This window comes from Drosophila ficusphila, unplaced genomic scaffold (genome assembly GCF_018152265.1).
Source record: "Drosophila ficusphila isolate 14025-0441.05 unplaced genomic scaffold, ASM1815226v1 contig_127, whole genome shotgun sequence".
NCBI lineage: Eukaryota > Metazoa > Arthropoda > Insecta > Diptera > Drosophilidae > Drosophila > Drosophila ficusphila.
In genome coordinates, this window is record NW_025064016.1 from 280,024 (window position 1) to 306,599 (window position 26,576).

The 26,576-nt window shown below is 42.7% G+C and overlaps 4 protein-coding genes across 4 annotated transcripts; 2 read left to right on the forward strand and 2 right to left on the reverse strand.

Annotated features, from left to right (window-relative positions):
* Nucleotides 1-236: 236 nt before the first annotated feature.
* On the reverse strand, nucleotides 237-1,217 carry LOC108092672. Its single transcript, XM_017192353.2, has 2 exons — nucleotides 1,105-1,217; nucleotides 237-1,045 (listed from the first exon to the last, which is right to left on the reverse strand). The coding sequence occupies exons 1-2, from the start codon at nucleotides 1,105-1,107 to the stop codon at nucleotides 392-394; spliced, it is 657 nt and encodes a 218-aa protein (XP_017047842.1). The 5' UTR covers nucleotides 1,108-1,217; the 3' UTR covers nucleotides 237-391.
* A 1,032-nt stretch (nucleotides 1,218-2,249) lies between these two features.
* LOC108092670 (protein piccolo) lies at nucleotides 2,250-20,641 on the forward strand. The gene is given in 14 exon segments (XM_017192339.2): nucleotides 2,250-2,545; nucleotides 3,207-3,611; nucleotides 7,587-8,284; nucleotides 8,559-8,650; nucleotides 8,653-9,357; nucleotides 10,044-10,493; nucleotides 10,495-10,587; nucleotides 10,827-10,893; nucleotides 11,179-11,377; nucleotides 12,281-12,564; nucleotides 12,923-12,967; nucleotides 13,061-13,195; nucleotides 13,692-18,991; nucleotides 19,963-20,641. Coding segments are annotated over 12 exon segments (7,575 nt in total). The 5' UTR covers nucleotides 2,250-2,545; nucleotides 3,207-3,387; the 3' UTR covers nucleotides 18,275-18,991; nucleotides 19,963-20,641.
* A 452-nt stretch (nucleotides 20,642-21,093) lies between these two features.
* LOC108092671 (DNA fragmentation factor subunit beta) lies at nucleotides 21,094-23,181 on the reverse strand. The gene is made up of 3 exons (XM_017192352.2): nucleotides 22,851-23,181; nucleotides 22,384-22,507; nucleotides 21,094-22,324 (listed from the first exon to the last, which is right to left on the reverse strand). Exons 1-3 carry the CDS (start codon nucleotides 23,088-23,090, stop codon nucleotides 21,336-21,338), a joined length of 1,353 nt encoding a protein of 450 aa, XP_017047841.1. The 5' UTR covers nucleotides 23,091-23,181; the 3' UTR covers nucleotides 21,094-21,335.
* Nucleotides 23,182-23,446: 265 nt separating this feature from the next.
* On the forward strand, nucleotides 23,447-26,326 carry LOC108092739 (UV radiation resistance-associated gene protein). The gene is made up of 5 exons (XM_017192468.2): nucleotides 23,447-23,971; nucleotides 24,029-24,896; nucleotides 24,948-25,270; nucleotides 25,370-25,780; nucleotides 25,957-26,326. The coding sequence occupies exons 1-5, from the start codon at nucleotides 23,598-23,600 to the stop codon at nucleotides 26,069-26,071; spliced, it is 2,091 nt and encodes a 696-aa protein (XP_017047957.2). The 5' UTR covers nucleotides 23,447-23,597; the 3' UTR covers nucleotides 26,072-26,326.
* The last annotated feature ends 250 nt before the right edge of the window (nucleotides 26,327-26,576 follow it).

The following is a 26,576-nucleotide window of genomic DNA, read 5'->3' on the forward strand; positions in this document are numbered from 1 at the left end:
GAGAAATATAAAGTATAAAAGAAAATTGTTTTCGAAAAGAGCACAGGCACGTTTAACACATAATTAAAAATCCAATTCTTCACGGTCAGAAGAAGTGTAGAAGATATTCTAGTTTTCCCACGAAGAGAGGCCTGTGGCTAACTAATTAGATGGCCCTGATGATTGATGTCTGCACAACACCGAATATCTCTGTCTGACCCAGTTTCCTCCCAGCCAAAACAGAAATACTGAATGAATGGGGGAGACCAATTTTTCTGACAGTTTTTTGAGCAAAGTATAGGTATACATTAGACAAATCGAATATTATTGACAGCCACTCGGATTTCAAGTGTGCGTCAATTGGTGGCGCGGCACTTAAGTGTTTATCGAACCAAATGAGTCATTTTTTCATTCAGTCGGGCAACTTTGGATGGGTGTCCACTTCGAAGATGTCGGGTTCTCCATGGAGTATGATCTTCACGAAGATCCTTCGCTGTTTTCCCGAGAGAGACAGTTCCCTGATGTCAGTAGCCGTGTAAATTAGATAATCCGTGTTGCAGTACATCAGCTGCCTGTTGGCCTCCAAAGGACTGTCCAGTGAATTTCGAAGGCATCGCAATCCTGCCTTTTCATTGGCAAGCGAACCATCCAGTAAAGTGACCCGAGCACTGACCTTCTTGGAGGCCACCGGACTCACCAGATAGAAAATGTAGGTCTGCTCCATATTCAGAAAAGGCGGACTCACGTACAACATGAGGATAATGGGCAGATGATGGAAAACCTGCAGTTCCGAAGTGACTGGATAGCTGAGTTCTAGATTTGGGGTTCCCGCGTAGGCAATCACACCCACCGAATGATTCCGGCCCGGTGTTAATTTATCCAGTTCCACCTCGTATTGGTTTGGTAAATCAGCTCCGATTTCGGTCATCGAATCCTGCGGATCGTGGCGCATCAACAGATGGGCGAGCATTTCAAGTGGAGCCATTTGCGACTGGCACTTTTCCACCGGACAGAGCAGCGGAATTCCAAAGAGCGCCTCTAGATCAAATTGGGCGAACCGGTTGTTCTTTATGGGATTAAATGGAATACTTAGAGAGAACAACTTATTTTTTGTTTTTAACTTACCATTGTTGAAGGATAGATGAAATTGTATTTCCTTTAATTAACTCGTACAAAATAGAATGACATCACCAATTGAAAGCTGAGAAATCATAAGAAATGACAGTGACTGGAAAGGAAATGCCTACTGTGAAAAGTGTTAAAGCTTGGAAAAACCTGAGAATATATTTAAAAAGAGCAAACAAATTGCCAGTTATTGCAAAAAGCAGTGCAAACAAATATACTCTCAGTGCGAAAATGATTTGTTTTCTTCTGAAAATTTTAAAGAGTCTTCATTTAATTACTAGCGAAAAATTATAAAATATTGTAAGGGTTAGATGCTGTGTGTATATTTATAGTTTGTCAAACATTTTTTAATTGCCAACAATGGGATCAAACGAAAGTTAATTCGATGACCAGAACCATCGACAATAATCGTTTGTCGATATTGTCTTTTAACTTTCCCCTTCTTTGTGCCCGTTTCGGTTTTTTATTTCGTTCAAATTGCAGCTGTCAAGCTGGCAAAAGAAAATGATTTTCAGCGCAGTCATTCCGCGTTTTAAATTCCTTAACGCTTTCTTGCCAATTATTATTTAACTGGGCAAAAAGCAGTCGCAAAAACAGCGAAACACAACGGGAAAGATAACATCTTATTTGTCTGTCAAGGCTAGTGGGCCACATTTCCGCAGATGCTTGTTCGAATGAGTTAATTAGAGCAAACCAAAGTACGGGGATTCGATAAAGAAATCCCCCGAAGTTAGATAGTGGGGTGGGAGATAGTCGCTAAAAGAATTTTGGCTTAATTATGGGGAGCGAAAAAAGTAATAAGCAGACGACACGACAGCGAAGTGAAAACAATTAGCTGCACGAGATAAGAGATGCAGATACAGCCAGAAGATACGGCGAATCCGACGAATGGCGAGATAAACGAAAGCGTCCAATGTCTTTTGGCGTTTAGCTGGAAATTTGTCGCCATCATCGAACCGCATTGACAGACGTATAAATTGCCGCACAGTCCGCGTGCCACTCGACCGTTTGTCAAGCGATCGGTTTTCCTTTTGCGGCAGGCAGAGAGGCAAAACAGGCAACCCAGATGGAAATGTATCTGCAACAAGTTGCCGAACCGAACAAGCCGCCGCAGCTGAGTCGAGCAACCAGTCCGTCCAGCGAACCCGACTTCAATGCGCCCCGAGAGTCTGTTGCGTTCAGTCGCCCAGTGCGCTCCTCAGATACAAAACGCAAACGCTAACCTACGAGATACTTTTTCCGCTGCGCGTGTGTGTCCGGTCCGAACTTAGTGAGTGATTAAAGTGTGCAGAAAATAAATTACACTTTTGATATCTGTCCCCTGCGGCGGCCAAGCAAGCAAATGTTTGCCTAATTCAGAGCAACAATTTAGCTCATGCCTAAAAATATAATTAACGTGCGTGAGCGTTTTTCTCTCTCTTTCGGCGAAGGAAAACAGCTGGTCTGTATTTGATTCCCCCGAAAATCCAATGATTCTTCTCCTCCGACGTGAGTCATCATCCGTCGGATACATTTGAGCATTTGCCGGCTGCCCTCTGTCAAACCAAATAAAAAAGGTTAAATTGACTTGCCGCAATCGATCGATCGTTGAGTCATTCGACCACCTAGCAATCCAAAATCTACAATCCAGCACCTTTGTTTGCCTCTCAGGCGATCTGACAAATGTAAATCGATTGTACAAGCCATTATGCCTGGTTATATTGCCAGTCTTTGTTTTGGCTGCGTTTATTCAGTGCGCATTTGCTGATAAGGGCCAGTTGCAAACTGGCAAATGTCTTGTAAACATTACTGTTTCAATTGTTTGAGTTCTAGTTAAAACAACAAAGGAAACAAACAGAGATACTTGACTTTCCTAATATAATTTTCCTGTACAAAAAGAATATTTTAATAGAACATTTTTTATTTTAAATTGTTTTTGTTACCCGAAAAGGCAAATGCTTTATTTGGTTAGCCCATTTTTATAGTTGTGTTGTTTACTAACAACAAATATAGCAGTAAACTAATAAAATAAACTTGTTGTTTATTGAACACATGCATAGAAAAATACAGAATACAGAGACCGAATCATCTAGATTTCACTGTTTAAAAATATTTTGCATTAGGTCACCTAAAAAGTGTTTCTATAAAAATCATTTGCTTGGATCTTCTGAAGACAGAGCGGCAAATCAAAGAGACTCGACTCATTTCCGCGGCAGTGTAACTCAAAAACAAAACTGAGATAAAATAGTGAAGCGAAAAATAAGAAAATAAATATAAATAAACAAAAAAGCAAGCAAGCAAGCAATGGCCACCTCAACGCTGCAATCTCCTTCGCCGTCTTCGACGGCCAAGAATCCGCAACTGAAGCGCGTCGTCTACTCGAAGTATCGCGAACTTCTCGGCTCGTACAATGATAAGGCCAATGCCATCATCGAAACCCTGCCGGCCTATATGGTTCGTCAGGATCGCGGCTTCCAGCTATCGGAGCTGCCCGTGAATGGGGATGCCAAACTGAACCTGGAATCGTCGTAAGTTCCCCGCCTAAAACCATTTCAAAAGCAAATCACTTAAAACGCAATAGCAAAGGCAGCCAATGAAGCCAGAATGCCAGTGCCAAGTAAATATTTATCGCTAGATTAGCTCAACTGCGGTGCGGAATGTGGGCGTTTGGCCGGAGGAGCACCCTGTAAACCGAGTTGGAGTCGAGCTATTTATAGCCAAGACGGGCGGACAATGACTATCATTATGTCATGTTGCATGTGGCAGCTTTCAAGTTCTTACTTCTTCTGCTGCTGCTGCTGCTTGTTGCTGCTGATGTTGCTGACTGCCCTTGATCTTGAAATATGCGCGGCCAGCTGCAACTGCAGATTCTTCTAGGCAACAAGTTTGCTTTTACTAGAGGGAAGATGGGGGTATGATGAACTGGCATTCAAAAAGAATTACACTTTCAATAAAATGAGGTTTAGTCCTATTAAAGATAATGATTTAACCTTGATCAACTCTCATAAAATGGCATTTATTATTAGTATTATCTTATCTATTATTATCTATTCTTATCTTTGAATTTTAATGGAAAGTCTTTCTTTAATATCAGGATAACTCTTAATACCCTCTACTCATTTATGTTAATATTGGTTTTATATTCATTATGTGAACACATAAGTGAATATAGCAGATTGGGGCCTAAATATTATATTTGTCTGATAATATTAAAAAGGCGGAAATTCAAACAATTTTAAATATTAATAATTTGGTTGCACAAACATATGTAAAGGTTCTTAATATTTAAACATGCATTAGGTAAACATTTAAGAGATACAATCGAGTTCATCACTCGCTTCTCTCGCACTTTTCCTGAAGACATCTCCGGTATCTTGTGGATGCACCGGGCTCCCAGTCAGTGTCAGTTGCCTGCAGATACATTTCTGCACGCTTATTTGCATGCGGCGAGGCAAAATCAAAACCGAAAAGCAAATAGGGAAAAAAAAGTGAAAATGCGAATTGCCCAGATGTTTTTCTATCATTTAATTTTTAAATTGAGTTTTTTAGTGACCGTTGCATGATTTCAAATCACGCACGAGCAGCTGCGAGTTCGTGTGTTTCGCATTTATTTCTGGCCAAACATAAAGCACAACCATCAATCAGCAGAATGCTTTACATATACCTACTTATAAAAATATATCAATATTTATTTAAGGCGCAAAGTGCAAGTAGATTGAATCGCATTTGCTTATGAATCACAAAGAGTATATGTAAAATGCGCCAGTATAATTAGTCATGTGGCATTATGATTATGGGAAAACTATGCCAGCTGATGGGGCATGAACTTGGTGTGTTAGTGTGTTTGTTTCCTTGTTCCACGTAGCTGGGGGTCTGACATTTTAATTGCCACATCTGTCAGAGGGGCAAACAGTTGGCGGTCTTGTCTTGTGGTCAATTGCTGGCCAACCGAATCTCCAAGTACCAACTACTGACGCCATCTCCCAGCCATTGACGTCATCAGGCGACATCTGTGCTTTCAGCGCGTGTATCTTTTAGTTTTTAATGTTTTCCCCATCTTTTATTTTTTATCATTTACCCTGGGAAATTTGGCAGCGATTTTTTAGTTCAATGTGCGTGACGATCATTGGAATTGATCGGTGAGAACGAATGAATGGCGGGCTTTTTGCATTGCTGCTGTTCAGGAAATGTTAAGTGCACAAAGTGACATTTTTCCAGGCTTGTCACGGTGTTTAATAACTTTCATAACCGCGCCGAATAAGGCGGGCTAACATTTAGTGCTGTATAAACGGTTAACCAAACGGTTGTGTAAATTGAATTTCCTACCCGGCCATAAAACAATCCAATCGAGTCAATAAACGGAGGGGTAATTCAACTAAACCGATCCGATCCGATCCGAACCGAACGACCTCTCGATTTTGGGCACGGCTCCTCAATTATGGGAAGCTGTTGATGCTATTTAATTCGCACATCATCAATGGCAAGTTCAGCGGACACGGTTATAAATTTTGCCAACCTGCTACGGGAATATCTTTCCATAGTTTTCGTTAAGGAGCAGACAACATTTCTTTAATCCCCTGCCAAATATGGTGGCAATTAATAATTTGCTATTTTGTCGTCTCGACTCGACTCGATTTAAATGCGATTCTGTGAGCAAACCGCAGTCGAGTTACGTCATTTGCATTTGACTTTGATGCACGCGCTCCAATTTGCATGTAAGCCAGTTGTGGGTGAGTTTCGCAACCGTTTTCCCACATCTTTTTGGCCTTCGCATTTGCGGTTTAGTTTTATGTAGCTCTCAGTGTCTCAAGAGGACAACCGCAAATGCTTTTTTATTATCTTAATAGATCGGTCGAACCGCAGGGGTTTCGGCCGTGTCAACTTTGTGGAACGACCGGGCCAAACAGACACCACCTGTTCCTGTTCGCCTGACCCACTTGAGATGCGAATCATCCACGCCGAGCAGCATGAGGCATCATCATGAGGCAAACGGGCCTGACAACTTTTCAGAACCCGAACTCCATCACTTTCTTTCTTTCAGCATAACAGGCTTTCAGGCTGAGCTGAGACGACAGCGTTAACGTTAACGAGAACGTCGCCGAAGATCTTCGATTTTCGCTTTTAATTAGCGAATTGTTAACGCTTAGCGCATTTAAAATAAGCAAATTATGCGGAGAAAAGTCGACGCCAACTGGGAAGTGGGATGTACGTGCAAGAAGCTACAAATTTTAACGGTACTGAGAAAGTGCGAATGGGAAAGTGTGGCCAGCTGAGATCCATATCTAATAAATACTGCACTTTAAGGCGACTCACACTAATTTATATATTTTTCTGTCACAGAAAGTATTTAGACAGTCTTAGAAAACTCTAGAGGTTTTAATGATGCTTGTGTTCTGTGTAATATTTTTAACATAATTACTACAGATTATCTAGATTATTAATAATCAGTGACCATCTTAATTTATTGTTATTTTCAATTTAGAAAGTACTTTTTCTCAAATGGGTTCCAATCTTCATTTTGCACAAAGAAGATTACTTAATTTTACGTTCAAATTATTTTAATCAAACTAATTCGCATAATTTTTTCAATGGAGCATTTTTTGCCATGATACGACCATATCTTCTCACTTTCAACCTTTCAAATTTGGCACTTCATCGGACGTCTTGCCTTTTATGAACGGTCGTCCATACAACAACTTCAAATCACTTTCCCCCTCGATCGTTAAAAAATCAAAACATTGGCTCATTGAACTATCGATGAGCGACTCATTATTCAAGCAGCGGCAAAGAAAGGAAAACAACACAAATGAGTGTTTTTTTGCCGGCGACCAAAAGCCAAACAATAAATTACGAAAAGATTTAACAAAAATTATGATAAATAGTCCGAGCAATATGCAGATGGACGCCAGATTAGCATGGCCATCGGGGAGTAGCGAAAATTAAGCTATACTCTTGAGAAAACCTTATCTAAAATCTATATAATTTGTCAAGCTTTCATGGTGTATTTATGATAAATTATCATAATCCAACAAGCTAATTCTACGGGTAGCAACGAAAGTCTTCTTAGGTTTATTTTAATACAATTTACCATATTTATTTATAATAAATTGCTATATATGGTATGTTAAAATGGAATACATTTTATATTTATTAATGTGTTTACACCAATATAAAATCAATGAAAAAATATGCATATGGTCAAAACGAACATGTGTTTTCAAACGAATAATCCTGTTTTATAAATCATTTATTGGACATATATACATATGTTAAAATGGAATACATTTTATATTTATTAATGTGTTTACACCAATATAAAATCAATGATAAAATATGCATATGGTCAAAACGAACATCTGTTTTCAAACGAATAATCCTGTTTTATAAATCATTTATTGGAAATGATTTGTTAGAAATTATATGATCTAATTCTAGAATTAATAGTGCTATATGTTTTTATTTTCCCATGTTAATGGAGTTTGTTTTATTGCCTTCCTTTTTAGGTATGGCCAACGCGGAGGAGGCGGATCCGGAAACGGGGGCTACGAGGCGCCCGCCTGTGTGCAGAATGCGATGATGACGAAGGACAAGAAGCCATTCACCTACACGCCCGGCGGCATCGATCTCTCGCAGATCCGCTCGGAGCGGATGGCCAAGCGACTGGCGCGCAATGCCCAATCCGAGGGAGCCACCGGTGCCGCCCAGCAGAACAGACCCGCGCAGCCACAGTCGCCCGGTGGTGCAGTCGTCGGTGGGGCAGCCAGCACGATTGGAGCCGCCGGCATGGGCATGCCGTTCCAGGTGCTGCCACCACCACCACCACCGCCGCAGCCACAAGCACAGGGTAAGAATGGCGCTGCGAGTGCCGCAGCTGCTGCACCACCCCCACCACCCCCACAACAACCCAGCTCGTTAGCGCCACCCGGTCGCCTCAGTGCCCCGGGTTCACCGGCTGCGGCCCGTAAATCGCCGACTCCACAGCGCTTTGAGCCGCCGCCACTGGGCTTCCGGCCGGAGATCAAGATTCCACCGAATCCCATGGCCGCTCTGCGCAAGGTGGCTCCGCCGGTGGAGAAGAACACGTTCTGGAAGGACGAGTACCGCAAGGATCGCTCCAAGAGCCCCCTGCCCGAGGTGGCCGCCAATGGAGGCCAGAACGATGGCCAGAACGGAGGATACAGCCAGGCGGATGTCGTTGATGGTGAGAGCAGAGCATCCAAGGATTGGGCTCGCTTTACTTTTGGGTGGTTTCATGGTTCCGCTACTGATCCCGAAACGATACGATCATCATGCATCGCCAGCTCTTACTAAGCGGTTGAGGTTGCTTCTTCTAAAACCCCCATTCGACTAACCATTCGACATCGAAAGGCCCAACAAAATGGCTAAGAAACCTCCCACTAACTGCACTAAAATATTTATTTATTTAAATAGCTACGAAAGTGGTGACTATAATGAGTGTTTCTTTTTAAATTTAGGTCCTAAGTCATCAGCAACTAGTGTGGAGAGCAGCTATAGCCCCTACACACCACCCCAACAAGCTCCTCCAGTGGCCAAGAGTCCACCGGTGCGCAGCAGCAACAGCCAACGCCGCCGGCAACACCACCGCAGCAGCAGCAACAACAGCAACAGCCGGAGCAGCAACCTGCAACACGGCAGGAGTTCCGCAGTGTTCCCATGCCAACATCTCCGGCTGTGAATGTCTACACTCGCCAGTCGGACAGTCCGCGATCGCCTTTCGAGCAGCAGCAACAACAGTTGCAGCCACAGCAGCAGCAGCAGCGATCCACTGAAAGCCCCTTCCGATTTGCACAGCAGCAACAGCAACAGTCGCCGCAGCAACGGCCGCCAACAGCGATATCGCCGCTGGCTCAGCAGCAGCAACTTCAACAACAACAGCAACTTCAACAGCAACAGCAGCAGTTGCAGCAATTGCAGCTGCAACATCAGCAGCTTCAGCAACAGCAGCAACAACTGCAGCAGCAACAGCAACAGCATCAACAGCAGCAGCAGCAGCAGCAACAGCAGCAACAACAGGCAGCCCAATCAGTTCCGTGGCGCACTCAACGCGCTCAACCTGCCGCACAGCAGCAGCAACAGGAGTCGCATCCACAACCCATCTACAACAATGTCCAGCAGCAGCAACAAAGATCTCGCGATGTTTTCAGCCCGGCAAGGAATGAAGCACCAGCAGCAACCAGCAGCACGTTCAATTCACAGCAGCAACAGCAGAACTTTGGCACTCAACAAAACCAGTTTGCAGGAGCAGCAAAGCCAGTGAGTTACCTTATAGCATATTGTATATATATATATATATAATATATATAGTATATTATTATTATTATATAGTATATAGTATATTATATTTATCCTGACCTCTTTTCTCTGTGCTTAGTCAGGGGATTTCTTGTTTGGCAATCTCAAAACATCTCAATCCTATTTCTCAAGATCAGCAACATTATTACACACGTTTATTTACATGCCTCACTAATTTTTGTGTTATTTCCATATTGAATTGACCTCTAACTTTATTACTCATACGCCTCATTGTGCAAGCCTCTGATTGGCCTATGAGTAATTCTTAAAAAAACTGACCGCTGCTAATTGGTTACAACTATAAAGGTTGTGACATATTTAATACGCACGATAATTCAATGTAAATAAATGGAACTCTTAAAGTTGACAAGCTGTTTTTGCGGAAGTACATTTAGTTATTTTTAAAACAAGATCTGCAGAAGAGAGTGTGTTCGATTCACACATAAAACTGAACATTGAATGTATTTACCAAGTGCAGTGTCTAAAATTAACCAAATGTAAAGGCCAAACACGAATTTTGAACTTGAGGCGATTGGCAAGTGAGAAATCTCTTGCGGAAAATCGAAAAATTTAAATATAATTGTTAGGAAAACAATGCTGATTGGCAAATGTAAGCTAAATATTTGTTTATTTTTCATGATGAACAGACCAACGTTGGCTCGCTGTACATTGCTCCTTTGGCTCAGCCCACAGAGCCGCAGGCTCAACGGATCCTCTTGCAACAGCAGCAGCAATCTGCTCGGGATTCCCCAATGCGCCAGTTGCCACAGCAACAAGGATCGCCACAGCAGCCACAGGCCAACCAACCGATGAGGTGGCTCAGCTCCCAGCCGGCCAGCAAGGAGCAGGCTCCGTGGGCTCGTCCCGAGGAGAACGGCAATGTCCTGCCCTCCACCTTGCGACAGACCACTCCGGCTCCGCAGCCCCAAGTTGCACCTCAGTCGCAACAGCAACAGCAACAGCCACTGCAGCAGCAACAGCCACTTCAGCAGCAACAGCCATTGCAGCAGCAGCAGACGTCGTTCTTCCAGCCTCAGTTGCTCCAGGGGAATGGATTTGGCCCATCTTCTATTGGGTCTCCCATCAGCCTGCAGAACTTTCGGATCGAATCCGCAGCCAGGAGGACTGCGTCTGCAGATCAACCTGAACACCAATGGCAGCAGCAACAATGCCAATCCAAGTGCTCCAAGGGTGAGTTCAAGGAGTTAAAAACTATTAAATATTATGGAATAAATAATAATATTAAATTATAAAGGAAACCATAAAATTGAAAATCATTGAAATTCCAATAAAATTAAAAAAAAAAATATATTCCCTTTTTAAATACGTAAAATAGTGATTAGATTACTGTAAATAAAAATGTATTCCTTAGTGTTAGTAGTCTTAATAAGTGTTTTATATTTGATCTTTTATTTTATTTTTTATTTTAGGAGCGTATCATACCCATTACTTTAGAGCAGACACCCACTTATGCCGCAGCCCAGCCCAATTTTGGTGGTAAGTTCTGAAGCAAGCCCTAAGCTTTTTGTGTTTTGTATAGTATATGTGGCGCTTTCCTAAAAACCCCTAAATGTTTGTGACTAAAATCGTATGTAGTGTACTCCCACCCGAAACCCGAAACCCAAACCCAAAACTCCCGTGCACTCTCCGCTCCAAAGGAATGACTTTCACCCGTGTATGATTTTCCCAACCCCCGCTCTCGTCCAAATGTGTAACTCTCCAAGTTCTTCATCGATATGTGTCTATGTATACTCTTCTTTCCCACGAACAAAGCGCCTGCAGGTCACATAATACGCTCAGCTAATCAATTTGTCGATCAAGGTTACCAGAATTACCCAGCTCAATCGCAGCCGCAGCGAGTCCTGTCGCCCAATCAGCCCACCAATGCCAACAACACCAATGGTAATGCCAGCAGGATAATTCCCATTTCGATCGAGGGACGCGGAGGTCCTGTTTCCCAGTCCCCGGTGCTCTTGCAAAAGTGAGTTGAATCTAATTTGGCAGTAGCCTTCCGTAAGCTATTTTTGTGCTCTTCCAACACCAAACAATTGGCCCGCACTAATGCGTATTAATTTTGTGCTTTTCTACCAACTAATCCAACGACTATTTAGTGGCAATTACAATTTGTATGTGCACCAGTGTCCGCTCGAGGCGGAGATACTCTACAGAAAGAATCGTCTCAGGTAGTACGAGAGCACTGTGCCCACCAAAACAATTCGAATAACATTTGTAGTTCATGTCATGCACCTCAGTGTTGTCAAATCCCCAAATAATGGAGCAGATGAGTTAGGGGTTAGGGCAAAATTCGTAAAAGATATATTCAGAAGTTACGGTATACACAAATTTATACAATGTATTAACAGAACATGGATGGCCAATGTTATTTATTCTTTCAAAAGAGGTTATTAAATCAACCGAAATATACTTAAGCTAAACTCCTGTATCTGAGGTTGACTTCGGAAGTTTCGCTTTTTGATGTTTTTATATTTAATTAAAGAAATATCAGGTTAAACATTTTTATGGTAATTCAATTTATAGCTGAACAGATAAAAAAAAAATAAATCAGGATATACTATATACAAATATAAATATTTGGGTTAAAGATTTTCCTGCTCCATGTTTAAGTGTTGTAAACTGTTATAGTTATTCTTCATCAATTGCATTTGCATTCCAGCTTAAAGTACAGTTTCGTACATCTTGGCAAAATTTAAAAATATTTGGTTTTTCGTTAAGCTGCAATCACCAATCCAAACCGGAGCTAACCATTAATCCACACGTTTCGTTCGCACAAACACAAAATCGTTGTAATTTGGTTGATTTCAGACATTTTCGACGGCATGCTAACCAACAACCTAACCTAACACACGGCTATATCTACTTGCAGCGATCCACGCTCACCGCCCATCCAATCGAAATCGTTTAGAATATTGCAAAAGATAACCGACACCGTGGACGATGGAAGCGGGAATGGTAACGATATGCGGCAGGATCTGCAGCAGACGCCCCAGGAGGCGGAGTTGCAGAGGCCGCAGTTCGCCCGCCAGATGAGTGCCCAGCAGGCCAGGAACAGTCCGACCATCGAGCAGATGCGACGCCTCCAAATCTCGCAGGATCAGCAGAACAACACTTATCAGCAGTCGGGTACGCCACTAGCTTGGTCCCCGCAAGGTGAGATCCGATAGGTTGTCCCCGCATCCCCTGGTTCATCCTCAGATATCTCATTACTCGAATCCTTCGGTGGGAGAAAGTCGGGTGGTGGTGAAAGTGCCTAATCCTCGGGGAGTGTCTTGGGTCCTTGGGTAGTCTACTACTAATACCTAAACACCGCTTTAAGCCACAAGAACACCTCTTGGTCGACAGAAACTAACCAGCTTCCTGTGACTGTCCTCAATAGATTTACAAATTTTGGTGCCACTTGTTTAAATCGAAATTTTGCAGCACTACTAAGTAGAAAACTAATCTTATATTTATTGAAAATTACATTCATTAAGTTTGAGTTGGGTAATCATTTAAATATTTTTTTCAGGTAACGGCGTTTCTCCTCAAAATCGATTCACACAACAACGATATGGTAAGAAATGATAGGAGATCATAAATATAGTAATTAGTTAATAACAACATTTTTTTTTTAAACAAAATCTTATAAATTTATATACTTTTTTAGATACCCCCCAACAACAACAGCAATATGTGCCGCCAAGTGAACAACAAGCTCCGGAACCCAAAAAATATACTGGCAGCGCAATTCCCAGTCGATCATTTAAAATTCTACAGGCAATGACAACACCTGAAAATGCCGGTAAGTACAGTTGTGCCAAAGACTCAGTGTCCCGAAAAACAGTTACAAGTTTTGAATCGAATACATTGCATCAGACAATATCATGGCTGTAAATATATATACTCAGAACCCATTGAGCATTACTAATTTTAATCCCAATCTCATCGAGACACAAAAACATGGAGCATTGCATCAAGGATCGTAATTTTTAAAAACCCTTTTTGAGAGATTTCACCTTTTTTGCTGAATGGTGTCGACACAATAGTTTGACTTAAACCTAATGGCTTTTATTATTAACTTTGAGCATCCCATTTTGCATTTCTCATGCGCCATTAACTTGTACATAGCTTGCGTAACCATATAACCAATCAATCGGATCAGATATTGATCGGATCAATTTGACAAAAAATAAAAAAGATTACATACCAAACACAACATAATGTTCGCACTCTCACCGTGTCTATTTCTCTTTTCTTCTTTTATATTTGATAACCGTGTACCACAAAACCGACCTCAGACCATAAAATTCACACCGAGCTGGACTCGGATTTGGAAAATGTTGAACTGAACGAATCCCCAAATAATAATAATAATAATAGTAACAATGGAAATACTGAAAATAATAATAATAATAATATTAACAGTAAAACCAACAAACGTCATAGCTACACCTCATCCACAGCCACACCCACATCATCATCCTTCGCAGAACCCAACACCCATTCATCAAACTCATCCCTGAATTCGGATAGCTCTTGTCCACCACACTCTGCTCGATCGCAGTCGGTGCCACCACAATATCCCTATGCCTATGGTTATCCTTATCCCTGGTATATGCCTCCTCCTCCGCCGCAGGTGAATGGTGAAACTGCTCCCTGGCCATATCCATATCCGTATCCCCCACCACCACAATCCGTGGATGGCAAACCGGCCGAGGGATTTCCCCCGTATCCCTATTACTATCCTTATTATCCACCACCGATGCCACCCTACGCTCAACAGCAAGGGGATTCCCAATATCCCGCCGGTTATCCTCAGTTCCATGCCATGCCACCCTATGGTCATCCGTATCCCTATCCCGTGGCTCCCAGCTATAGCCAGAGTTCCACCGAGGAGAGCAGGGCCAGTAGTGTTCTGCCAGACATAATTATCACCCCGAGTACCGATGATATCCCCTCGCAGGTGATCATGAAGCATCACATCCGTGTGGAACCCAGAGAACCACCAAAGAGAGCACACTCCGTGGAGATCGAAGAGTTGGTCAGCAGACCGAAGGCCCGAAACATTTGCACCAACAAACACGAAGTCATCGATGTGCTGAGTCAACGGTTGGCAAATATCAATAAGATTGCCAGTGGAAATACCCAGGCAAATCTCTCAAAGCAATTGCACAAAAACTATGTGGGTGAACAATCCAAGGAACTGGGTGAGAGATCTCCCAGCGAAAATGCCTCGAATTCGGATAGTGAATCTGATGAAGAAAGTAGCGATGATGACGAAGAGGATACCCCCAAACTGGGAGCTCGTCCAGCTCCATTGCAGTCCATTAAATCAGTGACCAATGTCCAAGTTTACAAGGGAAAAGTCCTGGAACAACATCTGGATTCTGAAAGCAGTGAGGATGAAGATGATGTGACCACTGCGGATGAAATGTACGATGAAGAGGAACAGATCGAAGAAGAGCAAGAGGGACTGGTCGAGGAAATGGAGGATGATTACATTGTGGAGGAGGATCTCAGTGTTATTTACGAAGAGGAAAGCGAATTAGAACGTAGCAGTGATTATGCCAAGACAGTCATTCGAAAGGATGACTCCAGATCCACAATAGTCGATGAGATCGAAAACCAAATCGAAGAGAATGATGATGATGACGAAGATGAAGATGAGAAATCCAATTCGGTTACAGTTCGTTTGCCACTTCGATTCTCATTTAGCCGGAGTTCCAATGATGAAAACATTGCCACTGTAGAAGTTGGAAATACTACTCAGTATGAGGAGAAGCAACCCAGTATCGCTAGCACCTTCAGTGTGGCCAAGGTGGAAAGTGAAGATGAGGACGATGACTGCGAGGTTAGTGTGACCATCAGCTTGTCAAACTCTTCGCGTTCAAATTCCGTAGAAAAGTCAACACAACCTTATAAGACCTCTACTGCCTATCCCGTGGAAGATATTAGCACACCAAAAGTCAGTAAAGAAGATGTTTCTGCATCGTTTTCACTGGGCATGCGCAACAAATTCATGGGCGAAACAATTGACCATGATGTGACGAACAATATTTCCCGAGATCAACCAATAGCAAAGATCGAAGAAGTGAAAGAAGTTGCCAGCTCGCCCAAAGAGGAATTCGATTTCTTTGCCACATTGATGGCCACCAAAATGCAGGCTCAGAAAATGATGGAGCAGTCCAAGAACATGTGGAAAACTCCCGAGTCTAAGCCAGAGGAACCTGTAGCTGAAGCACCAAAATTAAGACCTAAAGAAAATGTGGTAGCGGCCAAACCACCAAGACCTATTTCCGGTGATATGTCTAAAACTCAGGCTTCATTGGAAGCCGCCAAAAATAGTTTTTGGTCAACATTCGCCACCGCATCCAAAGAAAAAGAACCTGAAGAGCAGCCCGAGGAAGAAACTGAGGAAGTTGACTTTTGGGCTAGCATAGATAAGAAGGAAACCTCAGAAAAAGAGGAAAAGCAATGGACCAAGAAAAAGAAGACCGTAACCTATACTCCTCTGCAAAAAGAATCAGTTACTAAAGTGGAGCACTGGACAACAACACTCAGAGCTCAGGGGAAATCTCTTCCCACTGCCCAAAAAGCTGAGGTGCACTTTGTAGTTGAGGAAAAGCCAACGGAAGTTGAGCAACCTCAAGAGGAAAATCAAGTTGAAGAAGAGGATTTCTGGGCTTCGGTAAATCAAACCAAAGTGGAAAACACAGTCACCTCAAGCTGGGAACATACTACATACAACCCAGAGCCTCAAAATGAACGACAGATTGATATCTGGCCCACTCAAGAAAATGTAGAGGAAATCAACCATCAGGAAGAAGAGGATGTGGACTTTTGGGGGAATATTGAATCAACCGATAACTACCAAGGCGAGGAGAAACCCAACAAATTTACCTACGATCCCACAAAATATCCAGAAGAACCTCGAGAAGTGGATACCGATGAGGAGATTGATTTCTGGGCTGAGATCGAAGCCAAACGCCAACCAGGGGAAGAGGACGATGAAGATGTTACTTTCCATAAGTCGGCTACTTTTTGGGCTCGCAAGGAACGTCAAAATTCAGTGGAGGAGACTCCTTACAAACCAGTGGAGATCAAGGCTTTTAGAGCCAAGTTACCCGACGAAGCCGCCGTGGAGATTGATGTTTGGGCCACTTTGGAGGCGGCCAGAGGTCAAGAGCCAGAAATAGTTGATCCTGTGGTTGAAGAGGAAAAGGTACTTGCTCATAAATACGAGGAACTCGAGCACGATATTCCGGAAGAGGAGCAACCAAAGGAGCAGATAAATGAGAAGCCACAGGAAGAGATTCATGAGAGCAACCTACACCATGTGGATACCATGTCTTTGGCTTCAATGCACGAACCAGCCACAGTTTACACCTGGAATCCACCACCACAGGAAATGGAGGATAAAGAGACCGAAGAAACCGATTTCTGGGCAGATTTGGAACAGGAAAGAACCAAAAAGGAACAAGTCGAGGAGGCGGAACAGAAACGACAAAATTACCGACAGGCCATGGCCTTCTTTAATACCTCAATTGATGGACAGCAATCACCACCTCAACAAAATAGCAGTCCCAATAGAAGCAGTACTATCCTGGAAGTTGATGAGCCCGAAGAAGTGGACCTGGGTCCTCCTGGTGAATACGAGATAGTTGGCGAGGATGGTGTCGTTGTTGAAGAGCACAAGCCAACAATAAATGAAGTTGAAGAGGAGGAGCGAGGAGCTGCTACACCCACAAACATGGAGCCACAACTACCAGAGGTTTACGTAGAACCCGAACCGGAAGTAAGGCGACTGTCCAACGGACTTCCCGATCTTGGCGTGGAAAAATTCAGCGAAGCTCCTAAGATATCGGTTCGTGATAGAATCAGTGCCTTTGAGGTGATACCTTCTCCGCAAAGCGAAAGCTCCAAGGGATTAACCAAGCAATCCCTTTCAGTGGACAGTGCTTATGGCAAGGGAACCCTTTCCCGCAACAGCAGCACCCAGCGATCCGAGTCTGAGATTGAGGAGGATGACTCCGGAGTGACAGACATGAATCGCCAGCTATCCGAAACGGATACGGAATCGGAAAGTTTCCCTGAGCTGCGCAAGATGACCAGTTACCAACGGGCGGCGACACATTCCAGGCTGTTTAAGCTCCTGCAGGATGAGAATGATGTTCCCGAGGCGGAAGCAAATCAAGCCGATGAGTTCCAGTTTAAGCCCAGTCGCAGGAAGATCGTGCACAATGTATCCATCACCAGGCGACAGAATCCTGGAGCCCTGAATGATGCGGAGACCATGACTCAGCGCAGGGAACGTCTTTCGTTGCCTCTTCGCAAGAACACCAGTATCGATGCGGACAACCCTTCGACACCAAATAGCCCTGCTTCACCCATCATGGGTCCGTCGGCCAAGAATCAGCGTAAGGTGAGCGACAAGTTGGTCAACGAACTGGTGCAGAGTCTGCTCCTCAAGAGCGACAGTTCGCACTTGAGGAATCTGCCTATGGAGAAACTTCAGGCAGCTGCAAAGAGAGCTCTGGTGGAGGAAATGGACTCCACCCAGGAGATCAGCTCACTGGACAGCACGCCGGCTCCCACGCCCAAAACGGATAAGGAGTACTCCGACTACTACAACAGCTGGTGCGAAGCCAGCGGAGATGAGTCGGTGCCCTCCAAGAGTTTTCGTGCTCTGCAGGATCCACGTCGCAGCCCCTGGACGGCGAGATGTCCTCGGGTTCTTAGCTCCAAGACGATCAACCGGGATTTGGCCCGCGTTACAGAATCGCCGGAAATCGCCAATGGACGAGGCAGCAAAAGTCCGGAATGCTTCCGCCAGAACTCACAATCCCGGGAACGATCCGTGAGCAGTTGGCGGAGAGTCTAGAGAAGATGGCAAAGGAATGCCTATTGTATATACCAGGGCGGGTCTTTAGTCTTTAGCAGGGATGTGAGACCGGTTCAAATGGAAAATCGAACCTCCTCAAATTCGAACGAAACTAAAAAGCGAACTCAAATCGATACAGGAGAAGTACTCGGGTACTAAAGCCTTGGGCTCAGCCCATTTCTGGTTGAATAAACCAGAATTTAGTGGGTTATGCTTAAAGCCAAACCATTTTCGAACCGGATTTCGCTTCCGAACTTTTGGTAAATTAAGCACCTTCTGCATTTGGCCTCAACCATCACTGCCTTTAAGAATGGGTGATAAAAGAGCCAGATATTGCATTTCTCATCTCATTTTCATCAACCCCCAACCATCCACATTGTACATTATGAATATCGAACACACTCAATACATTAATAAACTAAATCTAATTAAACATGTAAATAAACCAATTGAAACCAATGAAAGGAAATCGTTCATTCGTTCGTTCGTTTGTTACCTCAGTAAAGCGCAAAAACCAAAGAAAACCAAACCAAAAAATCACTTTCTAATACTACATGAGTATTTCAAAATTTGTAAACCGTAACTCATGAAATCGAACCAAATAATAACCAGCATATGAAACTGAAAAAAATCTACCAAACGCCACAATAAACAACAAAATAAAAACCAATTTCATCTCAACTCAATGATTTTGTAAAACTCGTTCAAAATCCTAAGGTACCTAAAAATTGCAATTTTATTAAAAAAAATTACCCAAAAACAAGTTTTAACTAATTGAATGTTTTCATAATATTCCAAAAATTGTCCTCTATCTATTCTGTGTATTTACTTTTATTTTCGCCGCTATTTGATTCTAATTCTGTGTGCCGTATTGTTTATTATTTGTTCATAAAAATATTTGCGATTGTTTCTATTCCATTTTAAATAATCTAACAAAGGTTTGTATGTATGTAATATATATCTCGCAATCGTTTAAATAAATAATAAATAAAAGCAAATAATAAACATCGCAAATGTTTTTATAGAATTGTTGTAGTTCCTTTCCCAAATGCTTCCCTAGAAACTTGAGCTTGGAGAGCTAACTCCACCTTGCAAAGAACAACGAATGAAGATTACTTTTTTGTTGTTGTAACCATAAACAAATACAATAAAAATAATAGAGTGGAAAAATATAAAATAGAAAATTGTACAATATAACTTGTCGAAAAGTCGTTCGTTACATTAACCATTCATGAGTTTACAAATGCATAATTAAATGTTCTTTTTCTTCTACTCAATTAACTTGTTTTATACACACGATAAGGAATATATATTTTTAACAAAAATTAATCGTTAACTTTAATAATGACAATGAATGGCTTTTTCCCCCAAACTTAAATTGAATTGAACTGACTTTAATTGAATGAACAAATCAAACGAAAGTTGAATAAAAAAGGTGAAGTTTTCTCTCAAAACTGATTTGGCTGCCTGGCACTTGCACTTTTTCAGTTGCTGCTTATTTTTTATTTCTTCTTTTTATTTACTTTTGACGTTTTCTTTATATTATATGTAAGTCTGAACCTGGATCAGTGTTCATGGTCAAGTCAAGACTTGAAAGTTTCCACAATTTAGTGTTAGCTTTATTTGTTTATTTTCTGATTGTTAAAGACATTCCAAAGTAACACTCTTTTTGATTTGATCTTTTTCAGGGCCTGGACAATCGGATCTATAATTATTTCTCAACGCCATAGAAATCAATTATAGCAACTCAGCAGCATCATATAAACGAAACTGAAAATCAGATTGCTTGTTATAGTTATCTAGTTTAAGTACCAGACACTCTAAGGATCGCCACAATCAAATAACTTGGGAACGGGAACAAGTTTTTAGTAAAATTTCTTTACACTAACAAACACCATTGTAGTTGAAGAGGAAAGTTTTTTTTGTTAAACGCGATTTGGTAGCAGCACTAAAACCAAACAAAATTCTAACACAATTACGAAGCAACTAGCGAGAGCGAATATTTACTAATCCTAAAAGTTAAGAAGAAGAAAGCAGGTGCAATGAGGTAACAACGAAACGAAACAAATCCAAGAAATCGACTATGCTTGATATGTATCCGGATAACACGAAAGCGCGCATCAAACACGACTAATAAAATATTAAATATTTTTGTTACTTGCGAACATTATAATTTCATTACTGAATATTATTTTTGGTTATCATCTATATTTATTCATTTACTCAGTTCGTATGCATACGAACAGTTTTTAAATTTAAATTTATTTGAATATTATTATTTGATACATATATAAAATATATTTTGTGTTGTATAATTTTTTATGCAGTAAATATTTTTAGTAAATAAAGAGAAGTAAAATCAAACCATATTTGTCTTTTAAGTAACTGAAATAATTTTGGAGTCTTTGGAAGGTTTTGTATATTTTTCAACAGTTGATTATATAGGTGAGGAGATCATAAACGAAGATAAAATTCGTAGAGGTACAGAAAAGCCAAGTGTAGCAAAACCATTTTGACCTAATTTAAATTCGATATACGCGTATACATGTATATTATTGTGTATACAGTAGTACATTGAAGAAGTACCTACACCTCTCTAAGCACTTATTACTAATCAAAAACATTCGATATATTTTTGTATGTCAATATTTCATAGTTTGGACATGCTTATCGATGTAACGCAAACAAAACTATTGAATTCTCATCTACAAGCGTTACAGTCAACGAACATTAAAGTCTATTTTATATTTGTATATTGCGTAGCCACATATTTCTAATAGTCAGATAAGCTATTTCAACATTAAATGCATACAAGTATGTTAATAGTTTACGTATTTTATATGTAAATACTTTCAACAGTACGTTTTTTTAGTTAACTTTGAGATAATTTTCATTTGTACAACATATCTCAATTGAGATCAGTAATATAAAAAGCTCCAAAACTAAATAATTAAGGATTTTAAAAGTAAGGACAACAAAAGTTAAACATGAGTTTGTATAGTTATTGTTTACAATATTGCTTGGTTAGATTAGTGTACCTTAAACAACTATGACAAACCATTTAAGAGGTTGCGCTGTCCACCTGCACTTCCATTAGTTCTTGCACAATCCGATACTCGTGACAGTCGGAGCACAGCAGTCGACCGTTGGAACGGCTTGAGCGCTGCACCTTCTCGTGGCAGACAATGTGAACCAGTTTGAGGTTCTTTAATGAGAATATTTCGAGGAAGTACTCAAGTACGGAGATATCAATAACTTGCTTCTTGTGAAGTGGGCACTTGCGCTGCGGATAAGAAACAAGTTCTTCCACATTGGCCACCAGAGCGGGCAAAATCGTGCGACACAACTCGATTTGGTGGTCCAGGTTCCAGACCTGGAATAATATTAAATTCTCCCGGGAGGCGTAAGGATTGATAGTGTGCTGCATGGAGCAGCAGTTTCCATTATCCGAGTAGGCGCCCTGGCAATAAAAGTCACCTAAGTCGGAGCACAACGACACGGACCACTCGTCGAGTATGCAGTTCTCCTTGGTGTACTCCTTGATCACCTGCCTTAGTCTTTTGCTGGGCAGATTGCCAGCATCAGTTTCCTCGCCGCCCAATTGCTGATGCAAGAACTCGTGCTTTTGCTGGCACCTACGGTCAAACATCATGGAGAAATAGTCGCAGCCGATGAGCAGGTAACGAAACTGCTCCAGCACCGAATTTATCACTTGTCGAGCCTTAGCATTTTGACGGTACAGAGGATTCCGGGTCAGCTCCTCCTTGGCCTTATAGTAATAGCCGCGCACACGTGTCTGCGCCCTCATGGCCATGGCCTCCTCCTTGGAGTGGAAACGCTCCTCTCCGCCTTCGAACCACTCCACGTGCTCGGCCTTCAGGCTTAGGTGGGCTTTTGTGTTGTCGAGGACACGACGTTGCTTTTGATGCTCGTATTCGGTGATCATGCGACGGAACTTTTCCGGATGCTGTTCGATAAAGTCGTAGAAAATGTCAGCCACCTTCAGCAGTGGTGATTGCTGTCGCATCTTCTCAAACTCGAAGTCGGCATCTAAGTAAAATCCAGAATATCGGTCATAAGCAAAACAATATAAACTAATTAGAACCCACCTGTTGTGATGACGGCATCCGGACCAGCCACAATGAACAGCGTCTGAGCTGGCAGACTGTTCAAGTAGTCATCATCGGAGACTTCGAAGCCATCAGATGCCAAATACAAATGCAATTCAAGCAGCTAAAAAGAACAAATTGAATTAGTTGAACTGCCCTTGACATGGCCCAAATATAACAAGGCCAGGGTGACGAAGTGTCTCGCCCAAATTCCTGGTTCAGTGGCCTTCAGCAAGTGTTTGTTTTTTTTTCTGGCTGGGCAAGGACGCACGAGCAACAAGTGGTTAGCACCTAAGTCAGGACATGCGCAGTGGTGGTGGCATTGAAAGAGAGCCAAACAAATGCGGAAGCCACTGCCAGGGACATGGCCTTGAAACTGCCAGGGCCAGGAAATTTCTGATTTTACGTGTGTGGGTGTTTGTTTCCTGGCGCTTTTACGCAGGAATTAATTGTTATTTTTCTCTTACCGGAAACTTGCTTCTGGTCTTGGTTATTAGCATTTCCAGGGAATTGGCTCCAATGCCGTATTTCCTTGTCCGTTCGTTATCAGTAACCTTGTATCCACGCATTGGAGCACCTGCTGTTTCCCTTGGTTCAGATGAGCCCACATCCTTGAGAACTTCACCTGCTGCCTGATTGCTATTGTTCTTCTTGGGACTGCTACGTGTGGTTGGAGCCATGATTGCGTCTCTAATATAGTTGAGCATCGTGCTGGCTCATAATAAAGTCAATTTTAGAGTGGAGTCCTTGCAGCAAGTTTCCTTTTGGGCGGACAAAGCAAAATAAACGTAGGGCCAGTGTTGGATAACGGCTAAGACCTTTTGTGTACTATAAAGCAATGGTGCTGGCGATTTGGATTTGGCGGCAAGAATTAATTTAACACTTCTTGTTGACTTTCTATTATACAGTTTGTATATTTTTTTTTGGTTACTTAAAAAAAATACATTACTATCTACCATTACTATAAAAAATTTGTATTATAAAAAATCCTTTAATATATAATTTTTATTTCTTAAAAATTAGCCAAATCAGCTTTAAACGTTTCTAGCCTTTACCAATACTGTTCTCTGCATCAGAAAACAGCTGTTCGGGCCAATAGTTTTTTTTTGGAAAAAGTTATTGCGGAAAACCTACAACAAACGTAGTTTTAGTGAACAATGAGCTGGGCTGCGGGCTCCGCGTAATCCGTACTCCGTCCGGAACCGCGTATCACGATGAATCTGCGGCCGCGCTGCCGCAAGTGGCTGCCATTGGCCACCCAGCAATTGCGACTGCGGAACCTGGCGCGAATTCAGGGATTCAATATTGTGTCCGGGTCGCAGAAGCATTCGTTGGAGGAGGTGGAATCGGAGGACGTACTCCTCTACTACACTTTGCACACGGATAAGGCCAGTGAGGCATTCTACACCAGCGAGAAGCTGCCGCAGCGTCACCAGCAGCAAAAGTGGGCGGAGATATGTACGGATGACGAGGCCTGGCGGAAAACCAATGCGCAGTGTGTGTGTGTCAAAGTGTGGAAACACTATCCGGCGGAAAAGAGAGTTGGCCAACCGGCTGAGACTGATCACAGGGATAACGAGATAAGCGGGTACCTAGAAAACCCATGTTAAAATGTTTACCCTTTTCATGCTTTGCCTTTTCCCAGGAGATCCCAACTAACGCCCAGCAGGCTGCCACGTCCACCCGAACTGCTCTTCAGCTGGGGCGTCTTCTTCTCCGGCCTTATCCCTCTGTCACCCCTCACCCTTTCCCAGTGTGGCAAAAATTGTCTGGTTTTCCAGCTTAACGGAGAGCAGTTTGCCTCCCCGTCGAAAATAAGTGAGCAGGGTTTGCAGACGCAACTCCATTTGCACTACCAAAACTATGCGGCAGATGAGGAGCGAGAGGAGCCGCAGGACGAGGGCATAAACTCCCCGGCCGTCAGTCGCAGTTCCAGTCCAGTCCTGCGGATGAGCACTATGCGTTATGCCCAGCTAAAATGCCAACAACAGGAGATCCGGCGCAGTTACAACTTGGACAAACTGCTAAAGCTACAGCTTCTGCAGCGCCTACACCAGCAGAAACTGCGCCAAATGGCCGAGGGTTGCCGGGAGATTGCCCGACTTAGTGTGCACTGTGTGACCAGGAACGAGCTGCGCCTGAAGCCACGCACTACATCGTTGTCCGGCGACCACTCCGCCCATCATCACCATTCCATGGGTCGTGCCCTCAGCGTCTTGCTCGCCGAGCAGCAGCAGATAGCGCCCCTCACGCTTTACAATGCCCAACAGCTGACCAGAAGGATCGAGGGGCTACGCAGTCAGCAGCGACTGCTTCAAGCGGAGCGTGAGACGATTCGGCAAAGAAACGAGCGGGCCCGTCAGCGTCTTGAAGAAATGACGGAGCAACGGGAGGCACTGCAGCAGCAGCTACACAATCAAAGGCATCGACTGGAGCAAGAACGCTTGGAGCTGCGCACCCTGGCACCCCAGCACTTGGCACAGCGCGAACAAAGAAGACAGATAGTTCGACAGGTGAGGGAATCTATTTATAATATACAGCTTGAAATTGTATAAAATGACTAGGTGGAGCGTCGAATGTCAACTCTGGTGCTGGAGCTGCAGGAGATCTACAATATCCAGAATGTCGGCGGGCAGCAGTTCAGCATCTGCGGCATTGCCTTTCCCCACATGGAGCAATATACAAGTGAGTCGCGTCAGGCGGCCAATGCCCAGTTGCTGGAAAACGTCTCGCCGCTGGCGGTGAGTGCGGCTCTGGGTTATGTGGCCCACTTGGTGCAAATGCTAGCCATTATCATGGATCGACCGTTGAGAAACCGCATTCTGTACGAGCCATCGAGGGCACGAATTGTCGACGACATCAAGGAGTTGACCTACACAACCAGAGAGTAAGTGCTAAGGGTTAAAGATACCAAGGCTTAAGTATCACCACATTGCATAACTTAAATTAGGAAATTCTTATAATTATTTGAATCATTCCTTTACAGATTTCCTTTGTATACGCGCTCCATTTTGCCGTCGCAGCAGACCAAGTATGCAATCTACCTTCTGCGCCAGAACGTTTCCCAATTGTGCTTCGACATCACCGGTCACTGCGACCTGCGTAACACCTTTGGCAATCTGCTGGAGCTATTTAGAACCCTTCGCTACATCGAACGAACGCAGCGCGATGAGGTAGACGAACGGGATGGACCTGAAAACGGTGCTGGCAGTGGAGGAGCACGCCTGGCAAATGGGCTGACTGCACCACACCTGTCGCAGTCGCACTCGTCGGTGGACATGAACCACGTGCCACTGCCAACCAGCGTCAATGCGGTCAAGGATGCCCTGCTACAGCAACTTTTGCCCCCAGGCGTGAGTCAGGCTCTGGCCATCGAGGGTTATGCGTCAACGCAACGGTAATAAACATGACTATATCTTTAAGTATGAGGTTACGAATAAACCTAATTATGTATACATTTGAGTAATTGATTTATCGTTATTAATATAATAATAATATTTAGAATTAAATATTTTTTATTTAGTTGAAAAATTCCTGGAAAAAACTGAAAATAATTTTATGAACTTCTTGCAGCATCTGCCGCTCGGTTGGCTCCTATTCGGATGGTGAGGATGAATTTCGACCTCGGCTGGAACACAGCTATTCCAACTCGGACTCCAACATACCGCTGCAGACGGAGCGAAGCTGAGCAGAAGCAGCGCATCCAAATGTGTAATATTTCAAGCGGTTTATATTTATTATCCCAAAACATAGGTTTTCGGATTGGTCGCGTATTAGTTGGAAATCATTTGTGTACTTTTAAATTATCAAAGTCAACGGTAAAACATGCAGACCGCAGTTCATTGCGGGCATATTATTTTTAGTTGTTTAAGATCTCTGTGTAAATTCCCGTTTATTGTTTGTTTGCTAATGTAAGCTACGAATAAACATTTAATATTTTATACACACCAGAGCTATTTCATGCGCTCGGACCACCAAACTTTTTATTAAAGCAGATGTTCTTTGGTCAACTACTACTTATTATTTAAGTTAAGTGTTTTGTTTAATAGGAAATAAGTTGAGTTTAAATTTACCGCCAACAAGTGTGGAAAACTAAGAAAAGCAATTGTTGCTTTATCGCAGTTATTGGAGAACGAATATCTACTTCTTACATGGTTGTATTCTACGTATTGTTATTGTGTTCTTGCTTACAT

Coding starts and splice junctions, on each gene's coding strand:
- LOC108092739 (XM_017192468.2), top strand. CDS start 23,598: ATGAATCTGCGGCCGCGCTGCCGCAAGTGGCTGCCATTGGCCACCCAG. Junction 24,897..24,947: donor GAAGACAGATAGTTCGACAG/GTGAGGGAATCT, acceptor TAAAATGACTAG/GTGGAGCGTCGAATGTCAAC. Junction 25,271..25,369: donor TTGACCTACACAACCAGAGA/GTAAGTGCTAAG, acceptor ATTCCTTTACAG/ATTTCCTTTGTATACGCGCT.
- LOC108092671 (XM_017192352.2), bottom strand. CDS start 23,090: ATGCTCAACTATATTAGAGACGCAATCATGGCTCCAACCACACGTAGC. Junction 22,508..22,850: donor AGACCAGAAGCAAGTTTCCG/GTAAGAGAAAAA, acceptor TGTTCTTTTTAG/CTGCTTGAATTGCATTTGTA. Junction 22,325..22,383: donor GGATGCCGTCATCACAACAG/GTGGGTTCTAAT, acceptor GATTTTACTTAG/ATGCCGACTTCGAGTTTGAG.